This window comes from Platichthys flesus, chromosome 1 (genome assembly GCF_949316205.1).
Source record: "Platichthys flesus chromosome 1, fPlaFle2.1, whole genome shotgun sequence".
Taxonomy (NCBI): Eukaryota; Metazoa; Chordata; class Actinopteri; order Pleuronectiformes; family Pleuronectidae; genus Platichthys; species Platichthys flesus.
In genome coordinates, this window is record NC_084945.1 from 11,667,129 (window position 1) to 11,689,195 (window position 22,067).

Genomic DNA, 22,067 nt, shown 5'->3' on the forward strand with positions numbered 1-22,067 from the left:
ACTGTCTTTTTTTTTTTTTTTAAGTATCTTGTTCTGAAGATGCACTGATTTTGACAGTTGGTTCATTCCAGGAACTCAGAATTGGTTTCAATCAGTTCAGGATCTTGTATGTAAATGAAGTTTGATGATTTTCTGCATGTATTTAAGTTGGTGGGTAGTTTTCAATTATTCATATGTTCAAACTCTCATTACATGTTCTAGTATTTATACCATATATATTATGGATGTATCCATCTGTCTGTCCATATATATTATATGATATTACAATTCCGTCGTACCTCAGTATGATGACAATAGAGATATTGAATATATATTTTGTCCCAACAAGTTGTATATACCCTGACAGTCAATTCCTTCAAGACTTAAATCTCAGTTCTTACCCCAGCAGACTGTATATAGAATAGTTTATAATTTTATATAATATTATATTTAAACACAGCCTGTGGTAAATCATGTTTAGTTCACCTCCACTGCCACCAGAGGGAAGCAAAGTATCCTAATCCTGAGACATCCACAAAGAAGAATGACTTCCGTAAATCACTGAGCCGTTTCCTGGGGTGCTAATGATAACTTGAATCTGGGTTGGTATTAAAAATGTGTTATTCAATGTCGCTTGTTTTCTTATCGCGTCTCGTTGAACCTCTCGGGAGGGGCGACATTCCTGTAACGTTAGACATAGACTCGTTTCCTGTCACTTGACAGCGGTAGATAACGACAGTTGGTGAGCTAAGCTAGCATGAATGTTTAAGCCACTGCCTCTGCTAGCGGTTGCGTTAGCCGAGTTAGCTCCCTAGTTAATTCCGGTGAAATCATTGTGATCTTTGTTCCGATAGTAAATGTTGACAGATGAGTTTTATAACCGCGTCACGGTGGATGTATTTGGGTTGTTGACACTGACTTGGGATCAGTTACTAAGATGTATGTTGTCTGTATAACTGACTGGGCTTATCGCTGATGGTAATGAAATATATAAATGGGTGATAACTGTTAATCTAAAATATTGCAACGCAGTCTTTACAGAGAAATAGTGAGATGTTGTGGGACCTGTGTGTAACCTTACTCTGGATCACTGTGACACACGGAGATTGTGTGTTTAATATGTTCGGCTACGTTAACTACTAATTAGCTCATAAACTATTGCTGCCTACATGAAAAACAATTTTTTCTAGTAAATCGATTTACCTCCCGATTATGTTCTCGATTAATCAATAATCCTTGTGTCTCAGACTCCTCAGATATTGTGTTGTCCGATCTAGAGTTTAGAACCTAAAGATATTCAGTGAATGATATTGTACGAGAAAGAAAAACATTGTGTTCTTACATTTGAGAGGTAGAACCAGACAAAGAGACATAAGTCAGTTATCAAACTAGATGCAGTTTAGTATTATAATCGTTGCAGCTCCAGTGTAAACAGTGAATGGCTTTGACTGATCAGATGCTTGTCTTCACAGTGGCTGGTTGGATAGAGAGGTGTCAGGCATGTATGCCTCTGGGAAATACAGCTCACGGGGCCCAGCTCTTATCCCCCGGATGAAAACCAAGCATCGCATCTACTACATCATCCTCTTCTCTGTGGTGCTGCTCGGATTAATTGCCACTGGGATGTTTCAGTTCTGGCCCCACTCAATCGAATCCACAGCTGACTGGACATTGGACAAACGCAGCGTCCACGACGCGCCTCTGGTCCACCTCCCTTCCTCCAGTCCCATTCCTGAGCGGGGGGACCTCAGCTGTCGCATGCACACCTGTTTTGATGTCTACAGGTGTGGCTACAACCCCAAGAATAGAATCAAGGTAACTGCATTTTAAAGCAATCCTCTCTAAGTGTTTCCCTTCAATATTTCATGACGTTATTTGTTTTTGGTCAAATTATTAACCATTGTGGACGTGGTTTTCCTCGTAGGTCTACATTTACCCTCTGCAGCGGTTTGTTGATGAATTGGGGGTTCCCATCAGCAACACTGGACTGTCACGAGAATACAATGACCTGCTTAGTGCCATCTCTGATAGTGATTTCTACACTGATGACGTGACCAGGGCCTGTCTCTTCATCCCATCAACCGATGTGCTGAACCAGAATTCCCTGCGAATCCGAGAGACTGCCCAGGCTCTGGCGATGCTACCTAGGTACATGTTTAGCTACAGTCATTAAAAATGAGTTAGTTTTAATCATGCTGTTTAACTGCTTTGACACTTCCTCCTAATGAACCTGTTTCTAAAATGTAACTCATATACGTGTTATTGTCATTGTTGTAAAAATGTAAATGTGGCTTTTTAATTCCCAATAGATTGATAAAAGACACTTAACCTATAATTCTTGTGTGTGATTTTGCAGATGGGACAAAGGAATGAATCACCTGCTGTTCAACATGTTACCAGGAGGCCCCCCAGACTACAATACTGCCCTGGATGTGCCCAGAGACAGGTAGGTTTAAATACAGCTTAAAAGTCATCTTAAAATTTCAAGAATGGTTCATTATTATCTGATAATTATCTATATCACGTCTGAAATTACCAATAATATGACACTTCCACAATTATAAAGCACTTTTTTACCATACCTCCAGCCACTCTTCAAATGTATAAAATATGAATCTGAGGAAGATGAAAGAGATATTTAAAATACAATATTTCCTGGGGGCCTTGAGGATACGTTTCAAATGTGGTTGTGTTTACCAGCAAAGAGCCCATGTGTCTCAAGATGTTCTATTGGCTGATGATTGAGGGTGAAGGAGCGTTGGTTTAGGAGCATGCAGCCTTGAGACAATGAACACTATCTTTAGCTGTAAGGAATTTCCTGGGCTCATCCAGCTGGAGTCCATTTGTGATGGTGCCTCATCAGAACCATGTGTGTGACTAACAGTGTGTTTCCATTTTATATTCTCCTCGCCTGAGAATGGAACCGAGTCCGAAATACGTTTTGTCATCTAGTGGACTAACCAGTGATGAATGAAGCAGGTCACCGAGCCACGTTTGTTGCCACTTCATGATTCACATCGGCATAGTTTGTGGCAAAAGTGCTCACAGGAAGCAAAACAACTAATTCACGTATTTGTATTTCAAAGTGTGTTCCTGTAGCTCGTCGCTGTTGAAATCCCCAGTGTGTTGAAGCATTACTACAATCAGGTCCTTGGGTTTCAGAGCGCTGCTTGCTGGAGGTGGGTTCTCGACATGGACCTACAGACAAGGTTATGATGTCAGCATCCCAGTTTACAGCCCACTTTCTGCAGATGTCGAGCTGCCTGAGAGACAGCCTGGGTGAGCACATCTCACATGTGGACTCTTATATTTTATTTTCATGATCAAATAAGTTTATTCCAGACATCATGCAAGATATTTAGAGTGCTTCAAAATATACATAATTGTGGTTAATATCTTTGTATGATAGGTCTGATAAAGGAATTATTTCATCATGGTATCGACAAAAATAAATTGTGTGCGTCTTCATTCTCCCAGGCCACGGCGCTACTTTATTCTATCTTCTCAAACTGCCATCCACCGAGAGTACCGCGCTGAACTGGAGCGCTTGAAGGAAGAAAATGGAGAAGCGTTGCTCCTCCTGGACAAATGTAGCAACCTCTCCCAGGGCGCCGCCTCTGCACGAAAACGCTGCTACAAGGGGCAGGCGTATGACTACCCACAGATCCTGCAGGTAGGAAACATAACCAATCAAGATAGAAATTACCCCCCCCTGAACTAGATCTAGGATATTGATGTCAAAATCCAGTTTATGTTCCATTACCAGCGAAAGTTTCTCTGTACAATGCATAATCAAATGGCTCATTTCATCCCCTCTACAGGAGTCTTCTTTCTGTGTGGTGTTGCGGGGGGCACGTTTGGGTCAGGCTGCCCTCAGTGACGTGCTGCAGGCTGGCTGTGTCCCCGTCATCCTGGCAGACTCCTACATCCTACCATTCTCTGAAGTACTTGACTGGAAAAGGTCTGAATTAGTCCCGGAACCGTTCAAGTTAAGCAGTTTGACAGCCGGCCATTTTTTGTTCACTGATTTGATGTTTCTTTCTCTGCACAGGGCATCTGTGGTTATTCCAGAGGAGAAGCTGTCGGAGATGTACACCATCCTCAAGAGTATTCCTCACAGACAAGTTGAAGAAATGCAGAGACAGGTAACAATCACAAGGTTAAAACTGAAAGAAACATCTCTCAGCCAAATGTATTCAAAGGGCTTCATATTTAGCTGCAGTTAGAGAGCTCAGATTGACATGGTGGTCCAAGGTGCTCTCGCTGTGGTTTGAGAACTTGGATGTTGTGTCTAAGATGCTTGTACCTTAACCAACCAACCAGGCAAGTTTATGGCAGCCAAAATAAATGTGTTGTGCGACAGACAGGAATTTGGATTCCATCCTAGCTCGGTGTAGATTTTCAAAAAGCTTTCAGAAGACTCAGCCATGTTGATATTTGCTGGAGTGTAATGCACACAAGACGGCTGATGCTCCCTTCCCATTTGATATTTACATTGAGCCACAATAAACAAAAGTGAAAGCAGCTAGGAGAGAAGTACACTGTTTCAGCTGCTCTTCATTCTCTTGTATCAACTCTGGTCCATTTACCAATTAGACTGGCCAAACAGACATTCTATGCCAATGGCTCAGAGACGGGATGGGGTTGGATTACACCAGACAAGCTGAAAAACATGGCTTGCTCTTGGGGCGGGGGTGGTGGTGTTGGGTGGGGATGGCCCGCTGTGTAGAGCTCACAGCTATCACAGATCTGATATTATTTAGTTATCCACTGGTCACAGTGGTCCTCTGCCTGCACTGAAGTTGCTCAGATGGACAGAATTGTTTGCATTTTGATTCTTCTTCTGAGACTTTCCCTAGTTTGATGATACTAATGGTGAATCACTATCTACAGTTTACATTTACAATATCTGTAGTTATGCTCCTCTTGTCAGTATTTTCATCTACTGCCATCAACGATATAAGACTTTAGCAAAATAATGGTGAAGTTTTTCTGTGATATTTTGTTGACAGACTTTTATATCTTATTATTGTTATTTAAAAATATAAAAAATCCTGTCCGTCTTGTTGTAAATAGAAACGCATAACTTGAGCACTTCTATCATATTTGTATATTCATATCTCACCTTTAACATGAAGAAAATCTCAGAGCGTCTGATTGGATGAGTGACGCACAGTCAGACAAACCTCAGGTCTGTAACCTGGGTTGGTAAATCTGACAGAACTGACAGTCTCATTCATACTAAAAAGCTCTGGCTGTATTTGACTTGGAGCTACACACCTTTAACCTGGTTCCAGTGTAAACCCCCCTCCCGCCACATCTGGATGAGCAGCTTCCAGGTCCAGTTTTGGATTGGTGGAGTCCTAAGCCTCTAGTCCAGGGGTGTCCAAACTACGGCCCGCGGGACATCTGCGGCCCCCCATCCATTTGAAATAGGCCCGCCTAAAAAACATTTTTTATAAAAAAAAAAAAAAAAAAGTTTTATATAAAAGTTTACAGCCAAAATTGATTTAATTTGTTCACATAAAAGCTGAAAGGATCGTTGGAGAGGCTAACAAAAGCGCTGTTAACAGTCCTCATAATTTTTTTGAAATATAGCAGATTTGGGATGAACACTCAAAATTCTGCGTGCGTGCGTGTGTGTGTGTGTGTGTGTGACTGTGACTGTTTGGTTGTGACATTTGTTTTAAGGCAAAGTTCCTGAGTACAGGCTGTTGTGTTTTTCTTAGTGGAGAGGCAGCTTAACAAATGGTGATACATTTAAAAAGGATGGCGGGAGATAAAATATGAAGTTTCAGTTCAGTCCCATGGAGAAATGACAGGGTTATTGAACTGTGTCTTCTTTCCTCCTTCCGTAATAAACCCAAATATTTCACTGATTATCAGAATATAGAGCACAACTTTGTTGTATCCCTGTTTAGACACAAACTATTTTTTTACCAAGATACACTGTTATCTTTAAGGTGCATTTAATTTCTCTTCTACTTTGGCCGGAGATTTTCCACAGCCATATTTTCTCCTCTTGGAATCTTTACAATTACAACAAAGAGTCTGATTTCTTAAAGTAGATTTGATAGCAAACCTAAACATTGAGTTCTCTTTTTGATCTGGTTGAACCGATGTATTTCATTAGTTTGACCAGCAGATGGCTCAACAGATTTAGCTTTCACAGTGTGTATGTCTTCGTTCTCATGTTCTGTGACTTTTGTGTCTTACAGGCAATGCAAACTTACCTCAGAGGAAACAACTTTGAATTTTATAAAACTTAATTTTATTTTTGCCATTAAGTATAGATTGACGTTTTTCAACTTAAATTATTTGTTTAATAGCCAAAGAACTGAGTTGATATATATTAAATAAAAAGCTGATCCTATTAATTAGAGAAATACTGAAAGTTTTGGTGATTTGGTTTTCAAATTAATAATTGAATAGATTATATAGATATACTTCTTCAGTTATCTATATAGCGGAAAAAGTAAGATCATATTTGAATAGGCGACTGCTCAGTCTCCATCAGTAGACTTGTTTCAGACAGCAAAGCTCATTTTCAAATTTAAGATTATGTAATAGCATCCATTTAAGACACTTTCTGAAAGGCGACATACTAAAAAGCTGTGAAATGTCAACAGTGCTTAAGTGAGACCACGGAACCCCTGTTTGTGACTCCCATGAGTCTTGTTTGGGTCATACCCTTAAAATAGGTCACATTCATTACAAACCTTTATTAGATTAGCATAATCAAATAAATGCACTTATTGAATTAGAATATATAAGATGGTAAGAGGGACTTCTTTGATTTTAAGATTGATTTCAATTGACAATTGACAACAAGCTCTTTGTTTTAGACTGTTGATCCATGTCCTCCAAGCTTTGTTGTCGCTCCTTATACTTGTACAGTCTGTGTAGCCTCTGCAGCTCCTCACCGTGCAGAACAGTACGCTGGCTACTGCTGATTTATAGAAGTCTGTCTGCTCCCTCCCTTACATGCTGTGTGCTTTTCTTCAGTCTTCTTTTTATGTGCTCCCTCATACGGAACTAAACCATCAGTCAGGATGATGACCGGTGTCAGTTGCTTTCTGGTCTGTCAACAGTGTAACAATTATTGTTGCTTAATCTAGCCTATCTTGAGTTGCAAATTTGATTTCTGAGAGCAAATCCGCACATCCTTGAGTTATTTAAACTAAACAGCCTATAAGATAAGGGCTGGACGTTACAGTGAAATCTTAAGTATAATGGTTGAACAGGAGAAAACAAAATACAGTCCCATGGTGAGCCTTAGTCTTACTCTACAGTAACTGTTGGGCCTCACAAACTAAGATCAACCATTGGGGGAGTCTGTAATCCATCGGCCTCACTAGTACAAAGACTGTAATCTCACATGTAACCTGCTGCGAAAGCTGTGGTTGTCAGGCCTGCGTCTCTTTATTTTAGACTGATTTACACCTTGGAGATCAGGTAATTTATATATAAATGTGTGTGTGTGTGTGTGCATGTGTGGAAATGTTTTGATCACAGTCGGAAGCAAAGTGCTAATAAATCTCGTGCAAAACAATATTCCCAGCCAGCAGCTCGTATGATTGAAGCAGACTTGGTTTCACTGCTGGTTTTGATTTTGTTGAAAACACTAATGATTGCCTGGTTCTGTCCGCAGCTCACTGACTGCCAACTTTGGTCTACGGGTTGAATCTTATGTCAGGGACTTGACAATTTGCACTGAGTTAAACAAAGTGATGCAGACAACTGGTATGACCTGTGTTAATTATTTCTAATAACAAAAGAGCTGCTGGGGAACTCCTCTAAACTATACAGAATTGAGAATATAATTCTGTTTTAAACAAGCGTTCAATTGGAGGGAGGTTTTGACTTACAGAGGAATATATTTTGGACCTGAGTCGTGTGATTTATTATTTATTGTTTTTATTATTTCTCAATATTTGTAAGAAAGGCTATAGTTACAATTTCCTCTTTTGCAATGCTGTCTCTTCTTCGCCACTCATAAAAATTCCTGCAGGCGTTGGGAGCAGGCGGAGGGAGCTGTGACGGGCCCTCAGGCCAGCTCAGTTTGCTTTCTGCCTCCCCCCAGACGGAAAAGAAACTTTCATCACTGGCTGATTTATGGGCCGTTGGGATTCCCCCTTGAGATTAGAAAGTCTTTTTGGAGTTTCTCCTCATCCGCTCTGTTTCTGTGTTTTTGTACAGCGCCAATGCTTCATCACATTCACAGACATTGGTAAAATTGTCACATGTTGTTCACGTGCCTCAGAGGACTGTCTTTGTTAAACAAAGAGCACACACATAACCAGACCAAATACAAGTACGGCTTCCAACTCCATGAACAAACTCTCAAATCTTCATATCCTCTGCCGTGGAACTGTGGGCCATTGAGGAGCTGGAGGGGTAGGGTGGGGTCGGGTCAGGGTAGCGTGGTGCCTCCTGGCAGGAGTCAGTGTTGTTTAAAGCTTCATTAACTCTCAAAGGTTTTTTTTTAGCCTCTCAACTGTCCCTTGAAGTTTCTTGATTGTGAGGGGGGCCTGCAGGGAGAAGGAGGATTGACATGTGTATTGCAATCAGTCACACTACACTAAATTGATCAGTTCATTGTACCTTTAATATATTGAACAGTCATAAGAGAGAGTTCGTGGACCCTATATGTAGAATCTTCAGTTTGTTCCGTTGATGCTTCTTAACCTTCCCGCCTCTCTATATTTCCGTGGTGAGACGATCTAATCCACAGGTATCTGTTCTCATACTCGTTGTCTTGGCTGACAGAGCAGTTGGAGATGAGTATTCCAGCAGTCTGTGTGATAACATTAAGATGTGGGTCAAGAGTTCACTTATCATTTAGGTCTGCTGTGCACATCAGAAGTCTGTTGAAGTAAAACAGACCCAGTCAAAAGAGTTTCACATGAGATGTTGAAGAGCATGAGGCTGGAGAGGGCTGCAAACCGCTCTTGAATGACGTGGACAAGGGAGGGAAACCTGGATTTTACAGTTATGATTTCACGCTGTTGTTATCTTCTGCCATGTGACAGCCAACAAATGAGAAAAGTGGGAATAACAGGACAAAAACTGTTATATAAGCAATAACTTGTTCATGAAATGCTATCTTGGCTCCAAATGTGTCCAGATGGCAGCATTCGTATCCAAAGTACCTAAGATTCATATATAGATAGTGGGAGAAGGTCGACACATACATGAATGTTTAGTTTTTATTCAGTCACAAGTTTTCCACATCTATATTGTAACTGCAAAGTGACCCTCTCTTGAAGATGAATAGCAAGCTTAAGTTTATATAGAACATGTTTTTGTAAATGTGCTGTACAAATGTTTTGTATTTGCTCTTATTTTTCCATTCTTGTTTTCCATTTGCCCACAGGCTCGCTGGTTCTGGCAGGCCTACTTCAGCTCCATGAAGGCTATTGGCTTGACAACCCTCCAGATCATCAATGACCGTATCTACCCGTATGCTGCACGCACTTATGAGCAGTGGAACAATCCACCTGTGGTGGTAGGTCACTGTCTACACTTGATGTCTATTTTAGGTTTTAACCATTGGTTAAGAATATCTTATTATAACTGTGTCATGGTTTTCCTGCTTTGTCTCTCAGAAGAATCTTTTATTTATGTAGGCCCTTTCAACAGACAGCTATATCTCTTCTATACAGTCTGTGCTCTACTGTCCTTAACCAGACAGTTGTATTCCTAGATTGTTTTTTATTGCAGACATATGAACAACACTCCTCCACAACGGAGCTTTGACCATACAGATGTTCACAGGGCCACATAAGCTTCCGAAATCGAAGCCTCTGTGGCGGAGTGACAGTAGAGGCCTTCCTGCTTTCTGGAGCGCCACACATGCAGCACTTCATAGTTTGGTATACACCCAGCGAGCTCTGAGCCAGTTTGTGTCAGCACTTCTGCATCAGGAGGATGCCTCTGCTGTGGTGAAAAATAAGTTCCTGCATGTCTGAGTCATTGTGTTCATAGATAGTAGGCTGGATGTGAAGAATGGTGTGTGTGTTAAGCATCCCTGTGGTTGTGGGAGGTTGTGCCTGCAGACAGCTTGGCTGTGCGACCATCTCTCAGGGGTTGTTAATCAGCCGGGTCTGATCTCCAGTCTCCTCTGTGCTCAGCATATATGGAGCAGAGGCATAATATGATGTATAATAGTGTTTTGCATATGTGCAACGTATGTCTACAAGTATCCTGGTATAAGCAGATGCACTGAAATGCTGGCATTAGAAAGGTGGCGGTCACAAACAAGCAGCGCTCTGAAGGGTGTTTGCAGGTGTTCTCCATTTTCGCTTTGCTCAGATCTGTACAGTAATTCAGGACAGAGAGGTTGTCGGTCAAGCAGCTGCTCACTCTTCTGACCATGTCCGTTTTCCTCTGAGCAGGTAGCTTGTTAATCAGCAGCTACACTTATGACATTACCCACTTATGTCAAAGGTTTTGTCCAACGCCCAGTCCAATCGATCAGTATCACTCGGGTCTTACGGTCTGTCCAGACCAAGAGGACGTTAATTATGTCAGGCTACATACCTTTGGCCATTCCTCCCTGAGATGCGAGATGAAGTGTTTTCTCAATGGCCTCGGTGAATGGATGGTGAGAAGAACTTGCACAGAGCACTAAATAAATCAGGCAGACATTTCCCCCCCCTTCCTCCTGTAGTTCTTTAGGCTGGTAATTGAAAGCACATTTCCTGGGATTGCTGGTGCCTTCAGAGGGGGTTTCAGAACAAGGGACAGGCTGCTTTTGTGAGGGATTTGTTGGTAGAGGGCAAACTTGTTCGTATTGAGGAGTTCAGACTTCCACATTTGCCACAGATTCCAAACATTTTATGATGATTGGCACCTGGGCATATGAAAGCCTGACTTAGTCACTATATTGTTTAAAAGTTATCTTACAATCTTTAAATGTCATTTAGTTTAGACTCTTTTCTCCTGCTCAAGTGTTTTGCTGACTCTATCTGCAGAAAGCCGTTCAATCACCCAAAATCAAAGCTGTGAGCAGCACAAGCAGGTTTCAGGCTTGATAAAGCTGAGGGAAGTCCCCTCTTCATCCGATTTGAACAAAACCTGATGTGCATGTTCAGGAAATGGAGCGAAATGTTATCAATGACTTGAATCAAGATTGCCTAAAATTGGGATGTCACGAGAACTGATACTTCGGCCCCAAGGCGAAGCCAAAAGTCTTAAAACGTCACGGTATGGTTCTTTATGTGGCAACTATTGTATCATTCAGCCATAAATTTAAAGATTATCTCTGCCTCCATTATTAAAACTGAGAAATAGATATGATGCAATTGATCATTTTATCTTGTCTTTTTACTTTTGTTCGAGTGTCTTAGATTAATGAACAACTCAAGCATTTCAAAAACCAAATAAAAGGGTAAAGTATAAACACGTAACTCCCTCAGATCTGCTGGTGACATACTGAGCTGTGGTTTTCTTTTCATCTCATTCACACTGTTTGACAAATGGTTTAAGTGGCCTCTGCCTGTTAAATTCTGTTTTAATGCATCTGTGCTGGTTATATGTGTGCGTTTAATTATTTCCCCCCTCCACTTGAATAACAATGTGAGAACAGCCACAAGGACGTTTCCACTTGCCAGTAAAGTGGATTTTTATTTGTGGAGGATTGACTGATGTTGTGCGATAGACGGTGTCTGTGTGTCTGTTGACACACTTGTGTTGATGCTGGGGAAGGAGCCACACAATCACTGTGTGGCCTCCTGGGACCAGAGGAGAAGCAGGGTTTATATGGACTTCAAGAAGCCCACAGATTTACTGTGTTAGATATGCTCTCTTTGCTTCTCTCAGACTGATTGAACCTTTCTGTCGTGTTTGAAGTCTATCACGTGAAGCCTCATGCTCCTTCATATACTCTTAGGGGAGCACATGCTTGTAAATGAAATACATGAGTTTTTTTTTTTTTTTCTCTTTTCTTTTTTGAAGTCGAGAAAAAAAACCTTGGTTAAAAAAAAAAGGTTATCGTTGCAATATTCTTACCATAAGACTCAAAGTTGTCTCTTTAGGTGACACTTTATTCCAACTGACTTTAACTTTTAAAGTTTAGGATCCAGCACACAAAGCATTAGAAAACCGTCCTGTGGCTTCCTTCATTTAACAGCGTCGCCTGATCTAAGCCGGAGTCAGAGCCTCTCCGAGGATTTACAGGCTGTTTTAATGGGGAAGCAGTGAAAGAGAAGCCAAGTTCCACACTCATGATAGACGGCCACTATTCACAATCTGACAAACTCCACTCCTCTCCCCCCCTTCCTATTTCACACACATCCCAGAGGATGTTCACCTTCACAACAGCAGTAGATACATGAGCTCAGCCAACCTGTCTTGTTTGCAAACTCCCACTCTGTCTTTTTGTTCTTCTGTCCTGCAGCTTCTGTTGGGTTTTGGCGTTCTTGCAGAAAGGTTTTGACGTTCTCTGCTCTGCCTCTCTTACCCCTTGAGAGACATATTGAATGATTCTTGCTCCCTTAATAAAAACCATCTTCTAGTAATGACTGCTGGTGAACTCACTGTCCAGAGAAACATAATTATAGTGCATTGGAAAACATGAAATGAAGCTACTGACGCTAGCTCTTCTCTAGAAAATAAAAAGTTGTTTGTTGCTTAAACAGTTTGGCTTTTTTCTTTTTCTTTTCTTCCTTGTGTAGAAGTGGTCCAGTGTGAACAGTCCTCTGTTCCTCCCACTGATCCCACCAAGGGCACCGGGGTTCACAGCAGTGGTGCTGACCTACGATCGTGTTGAGAGTCTGTTCCGGGTCATCACTGAAATCTCCAAGGTACCTAGCTTGGCAAAGCTGCTGGTGGTTTGGAATAACCAGAACAAGAGTCCTCCTGAGGGTGAGTACAACGGATCCTCATTGAAAACAGGAATGTTGATGAAACTAGATCAATATTGACAGTTATGAGTTAATTGAGTTAAACAATAAATCCATCCTTTGGTGAAGGCTTTTATTTAAATATTTGTATAGTAAGATCCTGTCATTGTAGAGCTGCACACAACACATTTATTCACTGATTAAAAACCACCTAATTGTGTCTTTTCAGGCAGAAAATATGTGTGTGTATTTTCATACATGAGCAGGGAAGTGAGATCTGATCCCAAGTGGTCACTTAACATGTAGAGTGGCATTCTAATGTCAGCTGTGAACTGAGCTGTAAACTAGTAATTGGATCACTCAAGACATATGAGCTGGGCCATAATATAGCATCATCAGTCATTTTTTTTTCTATAATCCACAATCCATTCCAAGTTGCCACAGCCATCAAGGGCAATTTTGGGCTCAGTATCTTGCCGACTTCAGAATGCAAAATGGAGAATTCGAGAATCAACTCTTTCTACCTCCTGAGTCACAGCTGCTCATTTTTGTTCAGACTTTGTCTGTACAGGCACAGCCACACATATTGTCAGATTCCAGTCCTGATTCCTGCAGGACTATGTGTAACTGTATTTTTATAGCTGCCAATCTATCTCTGTTTTTTTCCTTTCATTACTGCTAGTTTGTAGTTTTAGACTTCTTAGGGTGAAGCCAATTAGAGATGTGTCATTGCAAACTCATAGAAGTCGTTATTTATTGCATCTTGCACTGTAATTATTTGCCCTAATATGGCAGTTAAGTATACAACAGCTTATCGTGCCTCATACTTCACCCCGGCAAGGATGGTTCAGGACCAGGAAGTAAAGTGACCCTGCTGCTGTAAGAGTTGACTAATGTCATGAAGTAGTGAGGTGACTTTGAAGTGCCCCCTTATGGCTCTGAGTTGCCTTTTCATTATCGGCATCTGTGGCGCCTGGCTTAAGCTTTGTGACCCATTAGAATTAACAAGTGGCCATTGACTGGTTAGTCCAATATGAAGGCAGGTTTCTTCCCCAGTTGCTCTAAGCCTTGATCCGATGTGCTCATAGGCGCAGTGTGTGTATTTTTATGACATGTGGACCTTTTTCTTTTTGTCACAACACCATGTTTTGCTACAGAATTAAATGACCTGTGGTTTATCAAATAATCTTGACCTGTTTTCAGTCTTTATCTCTTATACAGCAGCTGAGATAAACTGCCACACAGCTGCAATAAATGCAGAAGACTTAACCTGAAGGCCACAGCTTATTCTTCAGAAAATATAATTTCCTTGAATACAGGTTAAGAAGTCACAGAGGAATTAGCAAGTGTGTGCATTTTGACTTGTGTCATGGTGGGGCTACGGTTCTAAAATTCAGATAATGACACATAATCGCTTCACTCCTACTGTCTCTTTCCAGCCTCGGAAATAAAAGAAGGGTTGACAGCAACATGGACTAAGTGAAAGAAGAAACTCTGGGTTTTTAACATAGCAGTTTTCCTGACAATAGCTTTTGACAGGAGACTTCAGACGTGGTTAGGAGGACCTGGAGCTCTTCTCATAGGCTGCCAGGCCCCAGTTACCCCGTTAATGAGTCGGACACATTCTGTGTGATCCGTCTGTGCCATAGTCCGTGCCATGGATCCTGCCCAAGATCTTTGAAACGCTCCCCTGAAAAGACATTTTGTTGATCTGCTTCATGAAGAATTGTAGTGTGGTTAGATTTGCACGTGCTTGAGGTTAGCATAGCGATACGAGTCAGTGAGTGAAGTTAAACTCCCAGAGCTCAGTTTTCCACTGCCAGGACACACTTCAAATATCTCTGTCAGTGGTAGATGACATCATAATTCCTCGCCCCTCTAAAGACATCGAGAGTGGCCACATTTATAATTTGGTTCAATCCCTAAAAATGAACAATTACCCTAAAAATGTCCTACTCTATGTACTGTACGTATGTATGAAGAGCAGCCACAAACTAGTGTTTTCAATTAATTTATGTGAAGATATTCAAGATCAATTATGTGACTGATTGACTAATGGTATGTCAGAAAATAGGAAAATACCCAAGAAATACCCAGAGCCAAGTTGATGTCCAGTGTTTCCCATTAATAACCAAGCCTGTTGCGGCCCAGTCTAATTTATGTAATGATCTAATTTGTCCTGCCACACTGACTTCATTTTCATAGATAGCAATGTTCGAACTATTTCCCTTATTCTGAATAACAAATGATTTTGATTACAGAATAGAATATTCTATTAATATTCCTGTTATAACGTCATGGGCTTGGTTATGACGTCAAGGGGCTGGTAACTGGTTTACATGTTGATATTGCAAAATGCTGCAATAATTCCAATAGGATGTTACAATGCGATTAAGACACACTTTGTATTTTATATTTTAATCTGTGATAAAGATGTTTTATTTGTTGAGTTATTCGCTTTACATTCCTTTCTCTGATTTTTCTTAATACTACTATGTATACATACATAGTATTATTATTATTATTATTATTGTTATAATAACATGTCTTCATGCTGTGACTAAGATCGGAATACTGCTAATAATAATGATTATTGCTTATTACCAGTATGACTTGATCCAGGTTCAGGTAATCAGAAAATGCTGTTTATTCGGTCACTTGTCTTGAGCAGGTTGATATCATATTGTTGCTGTTCAGGTTTTCATAGTCTCAGTTTCATAATGAGCCAAAAACAATCTCTCCCATAATAACATGTGAGATCTCGAACCTAGAGTTTTGCACTGCTTCATTATAGATTATGTGCAGCGTCTTTGTGACATCGTCCATCAAAAGTTTTTACCGTCCTCCTTTCTCATGCTTTGTTGTGCGAGAAGAAAACTGCATGCTCATCGATTTTCAACATGTGGCTAGAATATTTACTAATTAATCAAGGGAAGAACTGCTGCTCTGTATCATTCGGCATAAAACTAGAGATGTGACCGTAGTCTTTTCTCCTGACAGAGTCTCTTTGGCCGAAGATCGGCGTTCCTCTCAAAGTCGTGCGAACCAAAGAGAACAAGCTGAGTAACCGCTTCTTCCCCTACGACGAGATCGAGACCGAAGCTGTGCTGGCTATCGACGATGACATCATCATGCTGACATCTGACGAGCTGCAGTTTGGCTACGAGGTGAGAAAAAAACCAAACACCGTTCAAACCCTTAACTGTTCCCTTATTTCCCTCATCTTTGGCAGGTATCACAGGCAACCATTTCAAGTTGATCCCAGAGTTTAAAGTCGTTCAGGGAGATTACGGTCACACTCTCCGCTAGTTTGAGATGTGCCTGCCTCCCGGATGGGTGTGTGTTTGATGTGTGAGGAATGATGACAGGTCGAGAGCTGATGCTTTCCATGCCCACATACCTGCCTGGACCCACTTAGACGGCACACTCACCTGAATCCATTTAGAAGCCGTTTAATAAAATTGTGCTCAGTTTAAGGATAATTACATGGAATTACAGGCAGGATAGAGAAGCTGTCTGTCTCACTAGATGACAGTAGAGGGGTCAGACTAGCTGCTGGTGTCGAGCCAGCCCAGATATTCATTCAATCAAAAAGCTGCTTTCATCCCCCCAACATCTTTGAATCTCAGTTGGGATTTTTTTTTCTCTGATAGAAGAAATATTGTGAAATGTTATTGTTAAATACCATCAAAAAAAGTGTCTAATAATGTAAAGCATCATTTCTTACCATCAGTTATCATCTGAAAATGTCTAACAGTCCTTCTTCTCATCTGCTCCCAGGTGTGGAGGGAGTTCCCCGACCGGCTGGTGGGCTACCCAGGCCGGCTGCACCTCTGGGACCATGAAATGGGGAAGTGGAAGTACGAGTCGGAGTGGACCAATGAGGTTTCCATGGTTCTAACTGGAGCGGCCTTCTATCACAAGGTAACTCAGGACTGAAACTAAAGTAACTGTGGCTGCTCTAGCTCTTCTGGCTGACACAAGTTTCCCTTATATCCTCATGAATGTTAGATCTATGGATTAGTCATAATTTGCACAGAATCACTTCTACAAAGGATTAGAGAATATCCTAGAGACCTTTTTGGGTAAACGTAGGATACCGGGCACAAAGATTAAAGTGATGGACGAGCCGAGTGTCACAGGAAGAGCAAGGTTATCTGACTTCTACTTAAAAGCTCACACACTCATTTAAGTTCAAAGTAAACTCTTGCTCAGCGGTTCCTCCTCCACACTCTAGGGTCATCAAACACAGTCTGCATTATTGTACACGACAAACCTGCAGGATATATTTATATGACCTCTCCTAATCCTCTCTTGTTTTGAATCTGTTTTCGATTTCAGTACTTCAACTATTTGTACACATACAAGATGCCAGGAGACATCAAGAACTGGGTGGACGCTCACATGAACTGCGAAGATATTGCCATGAACTTCCTGGTGGCTAACATCACAGGCAAAGCCCCCATAAAGGTACATTCATAGCTCTGACTGGCCGGTGGGGGGGGAGCTGCCGCAGCGGAACACCATCTCTGGGTCTGATCAGCTCGCACCCTTCGACTTCACGGCCTCTCCCCCTCTCCATCAGGGTACCCAGGTGCAGGGGCCTGAGCTAAAGCCCGGCCTTAACCTCCCTTATCTTGGTGTCACTCACGGGCACTCCCCCTCTGAGCGTGTTTTCCTAAGCTCACCGGGGCTCATGCACACCCTGCCATCAAAATCACCGCCCGCACCCGGGCTCCCACCTCCCTCCATATCTCAAACAGGTTCCATCAGAAAACACACCACCCCACCCGATCTGTCCTCCTCCTCTCTGTGTCTCTCACTTTATTTTCCCCTCCACACAGACGCACATTCACAGGTCCAGATTGGTTGGGTGCAGGAATGTGTCAGGCTGCACATGTGATGGAGGAGAGATGGATGAGAACCATATAGCATGTCTTTCTCTCCACCTCCAGCCATATATCATTTTACTCACTGATGTAATATTGAGACATATTTCACTGCACGATGATCGACAAAGGTTCTTGTAAGACGTCACAGATTCATTGAATCAGATGTGATGTTTTACTTGCTTCTGTCTGGGCTGCTGAACTTTCAAAAAACAGTTTAAATGAGTGACCTTGTTCTGCTCCTGTTCAGGTGACTCCCAGGAAAAAGTTCAAGTGTCCTGAGTGCACTGCCATTGATGGACTGTCCCTGGATCAGACGCACATGGTGGAGAGGTATACTGCTCACATTTACTTTTAGAGAAATCCATGAGGACTCGTGTCCCCATGGAGACATAATGGAGGTCCACATTCTTAGAGACTTCTTTCTGAAAATTATGAATTGGTTTTATGGTGAGGCAGGTATGTGTGATGGTTCAGGTCTGAGCGAGGGGTTGGGGAATGCAATGAGTGTCCCCCACAGGAATAGTGAAATGAGTTTGTATGTGAGTCAGTGTGGGCACAAAATGCAACTGGAAATAGCTTGTTCTTCTTCTTTGCCTGTAACTAAAACATTGTTGTGTGCTTGTGGCACAACTACCACTTTAATTCGTAAAATATTTGTAAACATCCTTATTTTATGAGTATAATCCATAAATAGTTTAATTATTAGTTTTTTCAAAATTTGCATAAAATGAAAAAGCAGCAACCCTTTATGTTATTTTTAATTATAAAAAAATCGCCGTAAAATCTGTGTCTCACTGTAAAAAAAAGGTTTTGTTCTTTTACTTCTTTGACTTCAGTGCATAATCAGATAATAACAATCGTTCACCAATGACACAAAATATGCGTGAAACTAAAGTAAGTTTTTTTGGACCTACCATCAGTAAAATATCATTTAGTTTTTGTGAGATTTGTGAAAAAAGTTATTGGTCAAGATACTTTCCAGCAATAATCAAAATATAGAAATATATTTAAGTGAGGAAGGATTCATTAATAATGAAAAGCTACAGACCTAATTCATGCACCCCCCCCAAAAGCATTATTAATTCAGAAGCTGCCAAATAAACACATGTTTTTATTTGACTATTGAAATAACCAATTGTTTTAAAATCCTTAGATCCGAGTGCATCAACAAGTTTGCGTCAGTGTTTGGTACGATGCCTCTGAAGGTGGTGGAGCACCGCGCAGACCCAGTGCTCTACAAAGACGACTTCCCGGAGAAGCTCAAGAGCTTCCCCAACATCGGCAGCCTCTGACTAGCCACTAACAGATGCTTTGACCTGGACACTGCCTCAACACTCTGAGATCACCGTCACTATCGCCATCTGTTGACAGTGCATGCTCTGGTCTCCTCTCAGTTAAATGACTTTAAATACATGAAAACCTACAATGCAGAACGGTGAAGGAGATGAATTTAATATCTGAAATGACAGAGGACACTAAAGTCTGGGTTTGATGAGAAGAGTGATGATGGTAATTTGTCTATTGACCTTTAGAGTAACATTACACAACAGCACTACATTTCATGTTACACAAACTGCTACTAGTCATATATATATATGTTTCCTTTTTTTGACTTCTTCTCAAACATTGACAAGGACCAGGTTCTTTTAGCTCTACTGTATAAAAGAAAAAAAAAATCTCTAATATACATTGTAAATGATTAAATCACATATCTATATGTTGGCTTTAACTATTAGTCTTGTAAATGTGCTAACACACAGCATGGTGGCTAACGGATGATGTACACTTATTGTTTCTGTTTGACATGATAAGGCTGGACTGACAAAGTTAACACCATGAATCTCTTGGAGAACTCTTAGAGTAACTGCAATTTTTTTTTTTTTAATGATGCTGAGCTACTGGGTCATCTTGAATTATTTTATACTGCCTGAGCAAACTTTTCCTCATATTTATAAAAATACAAGAAACGCAGTGGAGCGAACTGAAGCCTCCACTAAGTCATTTCATGGGTTGTGTGTGTGTGTGTGTGTGTACGAGTACAACACACAAGTAGAAGTAGTTTTATTGTCTGACGTTCATTTGACGACTTACTGTAAATGTGAATAAAAGACAACTACCACATCCACATTTCTCAAACCAGATATGTATAAACTGTTGTGTGCAGTGCTTGGGTGTTTTTATTTTGTTTGTCTGTTTTTTTAATTATTATTTTACCTGTTGTGCGTCTTTCTATTTTTTTTATATTTTCCTCTCTAGTCGTCCCAGCTCCAGTATTCAGGCTGTAACATTGTAACATTTAAGTCTCTTAAAATGTTCACATGGCCTTTTATTTTACTTTTTTATTATTTTCATGAGGTCACCAAAATTGTTTTAAATTTTTTTGACTGAGTTTATGTATCTGAGTGTATATATAACTTTGATAAATAAAGACCCCTCTATGTCTACCATGTTATTATGTTATTCCACACGTGTGTAATTGAGGTGGGAAGAAGGTGAAGTTTTGTTCCTTTTTTCATTTCTCTCTTTACTCCCAATCCGTGAGCGCCCGGATTCCCGACCCTCCGTGACACGGCCGGTCCACTGTTCCCCCGCAGCCGTCACCTGTTGTTAATATACGCGTCCTAATCCTCCCTGTTCAATGTCAGCAGTTCAAAAGGGCGCAGTTCGTATTTTTGTCAGCTTCAATTAGTGTGATACTCTTGTGGGCTCGGCGATCTCATTTCAGCACTCGTGTCCCTTCAAAGGGCCTGTGTGCACAGGGATTTCACAACCCGACTGCAGGGATGACCCAATGTTCTGGCAGAGTGGGGCGCTCCAAATTGGGTGTGTTTTTCTCATACCGGCGGACAAGACTTTTCACGAGTCGTGGCCGAGCAGTGAGTTTAGATGGTGGTTTGAAAGGCTTTGGGGAAAGTGGAGACGGCTTGAGTGAGCTCTAAATGCTGATCGGTCGATACTTTAACCTCATCCACCATGTTCCGCCTTCAGATCAAAGGATAAAAATGATAAATAAATGATTCCGTATAGAAGTGCAATAACTTATTGTACTTTAATCACACACAAAATATAAACACAAGCATGAGTAAATTCTTACACTCATTTTCAAAAATCAGCTTGAAGCCACAAACACTTTAAAAAATTGAAACTCATAAGAAACAAAACTTTACCATGTACCACCAAATTAACCGAAACAAAGTGATAGCGCTTGACTTCTTGATAAATTGTCTCACAAAATAAAACATCTAATTAGTAATATATCCAAGAGTTATATCCAACACTTCATTGAGCATGCACAGAAATGCACACAACGGCACACGTCATATTCTATCTATTTACTCCCGTACTGACTGTCTGGCTTCAGTAGTATTAGAAAATGAGCAAAGTGGCACAGAGACGGATTCATTGAGGAAGAGGAGGCCTTCGATGTAAAGACGGTTCAGGGTCTTGATGGAGGATGACACGATCGGAGATTAACAATAAAATCAAACAAACTGAAATACAGAGAAAAGAGTGAAAACGACGGTCTATTGTGTAAAACCTGAGCTACCACACAGTCCACAGTCAGCCGAGCAGGAGACAGACGGCCGTGTCTGTCCTGACACACAATACTGCAGTGCACATCCTCCACATGGCTGTGTTAATTAAAAAGCCTTCCTGGGCTGGCTGTACCTCGGACCCTGCGATTTTGGGGCGGGGGGGGGGGGGCTCCAGCTTTTGGGCCCTTGGACTTGGTGGAAGCGAGCAAAAGGAGAGACAGTGCGATGTGTGTGTGTGTGTTGAGGTGGGTGATGGGGGGGGGGGGGGACTTTGAAAGCAGAGCCATGACAGCTGAGGGGGAAGCATGTGTGAGGCATGTTTGTTTTGCATTTACCCCTCGAGCGCAGCTGTGTGCACTGTCCTTTTCTCAGAACACCGGAACACAGCAGACGGCCTCACGACTCGCCCTCCGTCCAACCCCTCAGCTGGGGGGGGGGGGGGGGGGGGGGGCTCTGACTTTAGAGACATGTGCTCTTTACTCCCGATTAATGCATGCGCCTGGGATTTGGAGCGGAGAGACTCCGGGGTGATCTGCCCTGCTGACAGGTTATAGCCCCCCCTCCCCTATAGCCCCCCCTCCCCCCGCTTCTTGTACCTGCTACACAAAGGAGGGTGAATGTGGTTCGGTTTAGCGAATTAGCAACGGCTGCTCTGCTGAAGGTGTGCCGCGGGGCATCGGGTCCACGTTTCAAAAGCTAGAAGACCTTTGTTTTGCTCCTGGCCTCGATCAGGCCCTCGCTAACTGAGGAAGGAGGAGCATTATGTCATCCGCTGAGCTCATCTGCTGTCTCTGTCACTGGAGGAGGGCGTCACC

General features: G+C 41.7%; 1 protein-coding gene across 1 annotated transcript; it reads left to right on the top strand.

Annotated features, from left to right (window-relative positions):
• Positions 1-525: 525 nt before the first annotated feature.
• Positions 526-20,160, top strand: ext2 (exostosin glycosyltransferase 2). Its single transcript, XM_062384807.1, has 15 exons — positions 526-581; positions 1,452-1,794; positions 1,904-2,127; positions 2,336-2,425; positions 3,142-3,258; positions 3,457-3,652; positions 3,801-3,940; positions 4,031-4,124; positions 9,356-9,487; positions 12,657-12,846; positions 15,825-15,991; positions 16,605-16,748; positions 17,166-17,294; positions 17,964-18,046; positions 18,870-20,160. The coding sequence occupies exons 2-15, from the start codon at positions 1,480-1,482 to the stop codon at positions 19,006-19,008; spliced, it is 2,160 nt and encodes a 719-aa protein (XP_062240791.1). The 5' UTR covers positions 526-581; positions 1,452-1,479; the 3' UTR covers positions 19,009-20,160.
• The last annotated feature ends 1,907 nt before the right edge of the window (positions 20,161-22,067 follow it).